At 44.3% G+C, this 3,995-nt stretch overlaps 1 protein-coding gene across 7 annotated transcripts in view; it reads right to left on the minus strand.

The window, feature by feature from the left end:
* The window catches only part of Suco (SUN domain containing ossification factor), a 62,290-nt gene extending 58,518 nt beyond the window's left edge, over window positions 1-3,772 (minus strand). For 5 of the 7 annotated variants that reach the window (XR_003836497.1, XM_029476817.1, XM_029476813.1 and 2 more), the window contains exon 1: window positions 3,244-3,582. Coding sequence is in view for 6 of the 7 variants with exons in the window: in XM_029476817.1 (XP_029332677.1) it covers window positions 3,244-3,305 (62 nt within the window). In the remaining variant the exon portion in view is untranslated. Of the gene's footprint in view, window positions 1-3,243 lie in introns of all 7 variants that reach the window. The other 2 variants (XM_021155061.2, XM_021155012.2) reach the window with 1 other exon arrangement.
* Window positions 3,773-3,995: the final 223 nt, after the last annotated feature.

Consider the following 3,995-nt stretch of genomic DNA (forward strand, 5'->3'; position numbering starts at 1 on the left):
GCCTTTCCCCCTTGATCACTAATTGAGAAAATGCCCTACAGTTGGATCTCATGGAGGCATTTCCTCAACTGAAGCTCCTTTCTCTGTGATAACTCAGCTGTGTCAAGTTGACACAAAAATAGCCAGTACACTATTTTTAAAAATTAGCCTTTTTAGATTAATGTAAAGATTTCTGGTTCTTAGGGGTTAGCAAGTAAGAACATAGTAAGAACTAAAGGCAGATATGTAAAGGAAGAGTAAAGCACACCATGACTCGCTGGGTCTCTATACATGTCCAGCTAAGATGGAGGGATTGTTTTGCTTTAACTAAACAACTTACTACATGTATTTTAAAAAACAAACAAACAAAAAAGCTAACAAAGATAATAGTACAAGCATAAACCAGTAACAAAATAGCAAGGCTAAGAAGAGTAACCATTATAAACCATTCATCTACATTTGATATAAAATAATCTCTTCAATTAAACAGTTCTCACTGAAAATTACTTTAATGAAAACAAATGTTAATATTAACAAAGTATTTTTTATCTTTCTTAAACAACTAACTTAGATAATTATATGTACAATACTGATGCCATATTGATACATGTAGATAAATTACAAATAATTAGACACATTTTAAAGGCACATGCACCAAGTTTTACTACTAGGGAACATACTCAGAATAACTGTTCAAAGGTATGGATCACATCGCCCACTTCAGTGTGATGATCAACTCCCCTCTGCCAATGACTGAGAGTTCTGCACCTTCAGCTTCTGAATAGTGTATTTTATATCAAAAACTTTGAAGACTTCAGCAAACTTAAGAGTTTTGAGACATGGATATTGACTAAGGGTAAACACAATATAATAAGTCCTTGAAGGAGGAAGACAAGGGCCATCATAAGCAGATGTTGAAGACAAGGGCATCAAAATGAGAGGCTGAAGTGATGAGAGACAGGAGAGAGAATCTATGCAACACCTAGAAGCTGAAAAAGTCAAAGAACTGGAGTCTCGCCCTCAGGGTCTCCAGAATGAAGCAGCCATGCCATCTTAATACTTTGCCCCAGTGAGACTGATTTTGGACTCCTGTACACACACCCTACAACTATAAAACAACTATATGTACGCTGGATTTCTGGTAATTTGTTATAGCAGCAGTAGGAACTCAAAAGGAGGCTTCTTAGTTTAGATAGTTTCAGTACTAAAAACGAGAGAGGCCACTCACTCAAGCTTTCAAGATTCACAATATTCAATACACACTAAACATAAGAAAAACACCTTTGAATGTTTTTATAATATAAAACAGCATGCTCTTACTGTTTTTACAAAGTGCATGTGTTATCTCATTTGCTTCTAATAACTTTGATATGAATGGATCAATTTTACCATACTGAGGCTCTAAAAACTAAAGTTCAAAGGAATTATATAACATGTCTAAGTACACATATCTAGTAAGTGATGGTACTGTATCTGTCTAAAAACACAGGCCTTATTTAACCTATAGTCAGTCAGAGGACCACTGTAGTGAGGAGCCTGTATTACAAGCGGCTTAGGTTCAAATCTAAGTTTTAGAATGCAGTAGCTGCTTAACCTTAGCCATGTTACTCTGTTGCAAGCATAACTTTAGCCTCTCTATTTATTCACCTGTAAAATACAGAATTCAACTAATAATACCTAAGAGGACCTTGCTGACAAAGATGCTAAAGCGTACACATGCCACATGCTTGGTACAGTTAACAATAAATATTAGCTATCACTGTTCTTCTGTAGCTACACTACAATTACACCTAGAATACACTGTAGTACTTAACCAAGAATTGTGATTAGCAGTGTGCAAAAGAAAAAAAAATAGCAACCAGAATGAATAGATTTTGATTTTCTTTAAGGTAAATCTATAGCACTCTAGGCAGGAAAGACAAAAAGCAGAAGGCTGTATCACACACAATCTATCAACTATGACAGTATAAGATCAAACTAAACTGCAGTAATAGTAATATAGTAAGTACTGGGTAGACCCTTGAACTGATTATTATATGAACATAGAATACTCAATCTACAAAAGAGAAGTGGGTAACAAAATCTGGAGATAATTTCTGAATGAGGGGAGAAAAGGCTAGTAAGAGAAGCTCACCAACTCTAAGAAATTGCTATCTAATCCTACACTGGTTTCAGGTACCAGTTTCTCTTAAGGAGTATTTAAAGGATTCAGAATGACAAGAAACCAAGTATTTTGTTCTCCAAAATACAATCTTTCCAGTCAGATTTTCTCAGACAAGTGTTTTCTTGAGCCCATATTAATATACTACTCTATGTGAGCAACAACACTGCAACTTGAGCGCCTCTGGATTCCATTACACACCCACAAAAAAGGGAATTATTACTGGTGCTTTGAAGACATCAGGTAAATAAGAAAGTGTGTTTAGATTTTATTATAAGAAGCAAAATCTCTTTAACACAAAAGCCATCACTTTCAGTCACCAAGTCTCAAGGCTCTTTGGGAACTCCTTCAGAAAGAATGGCTTTTCCAAGTACACCTTTAGCAATCCTTTGGCTCACAAGCTATTTCTGCTCCTCCACATCCAGAGATGTGCTTAAACTTGAACTCCATAAAACTTCAGAGAAAAGGACAGAGCAAGTCGCAAAAACAGTTTCCTTTCTAGTGCCAAAGAACATGCCCCAAAACTATGGTTGACTCCACATCTGTGATAATCCTCTCCCATCAGGCTAACCGAAAAAGGACTTCATAAGGGATTCCCTCCCGCCCCACGCCGCTGGGTTTCAAGAAGAGCAGCCCCAAAAGTACTATTGGTCAAGATTGTGAAAGACCTGACCAGAAGAACAACAGTTTAGACATTACTCTTACCCTCATGACGACTCACGTTTTCAAAATCACAGGTCTGGAACACATCACACCTGACTCGCCCATGCCCTTACCTCATAACGAAAGCAAATGAACTGACAGCAAAACTGAGTAACTCACTCACCAGCTTTCTGAACACTACCCAAACTGCCCTAACTGCGGTGATGGGGTACCCGAGTACAAAGGCAAAAAGTGATCCCCAATATCCCCTTCTCTCCCTGCTGGAACTCTGCAAATTCCAAAACACAACTCAAGAGGAAGAGCTGGGTGGCCGCTGTGTCCCTGGCTTAGGGGCAGGAGCACCAAGCAACCCAAAAAGCCGAGATGATTTGGGGGTGTGACCCGACCTACTCCCTCTTTCATCCCCACGGAAAGTCCCCAGAGGCCGGCCCCTTACTCACCAGACTAGAGAGCAGAGAGAGAGGCAGGAGACCAGGGCCAAGGCCCGCCGGTACTTCTTCATCTTCTCCTCCTTCTTCCCCCTGCCAGGAGGCGGCACATCCTCCCCGCAGCAGCGACTGTCGAGGCCAAGATGGAGGAGCCGGAGCAGGAACGCGAGGATGGGATCGAGAGTCCGAAGAGCAGTGGGGCTTGGGGAGCGGTTCCGCAGCGGCTCGCGTCCCGGATGGCCTCCCCGAGAGGCCCACGGCAGCGGGAATAGGGACGCTTCACAGGAGCGCTCGGGAGACTGCCGCCGCCGCCGCTGTGTCCGCCCGCTCGCCCGCGCCCGCCTCCTCCGGCCTTCGCCGCCACTGCCTCCCCATCCCCGCCCCGCCCGCCCGGGCCCTCGCTCCGTGCTGCCGGCGACCAACGGCCGCCGCGTACTCGCCTCTCAGCAGCCAATCCCCGGCCGGGCCAGCGCACCTCGCACTCCACTGAGCTGGGTGGAAGGAGACGCGTCACCCACGTCCCTCTCGGCTCGCGCTCCACAAGTCACAGCGCGGGCCACGCCCCCTACGCTGACAAAGCTCCAAAACGCCACAACCGCCGCCCAACCTGCGCAGGTCCCACCCACTCGCTGGCGCTCGAACAGGAAGTCCTGTAACCCTCGGTCTTCCGCCTTTCAATGGCCCGCCCCCTCTCGCTGGCGCGCGCCGCCTCCGCGCACGAGTATCTGGGGCTTGTAGTCCTCCTGCCCGAACCCGCCTTTTTT

The sequence above is a fragment of the Mus caroli genome, chromosome 1, assembly GCF_900094665.2.
Source record: "Mus caroli chromosome 1, CAROLI_EIJ_v1.1, whole genome shotgun sequence".
Lineage (NCBI taxonomy): Eukaryota > Metazoa > Chordata > Mammalia > Rodentia > Muridae > Mus > Mus caroli.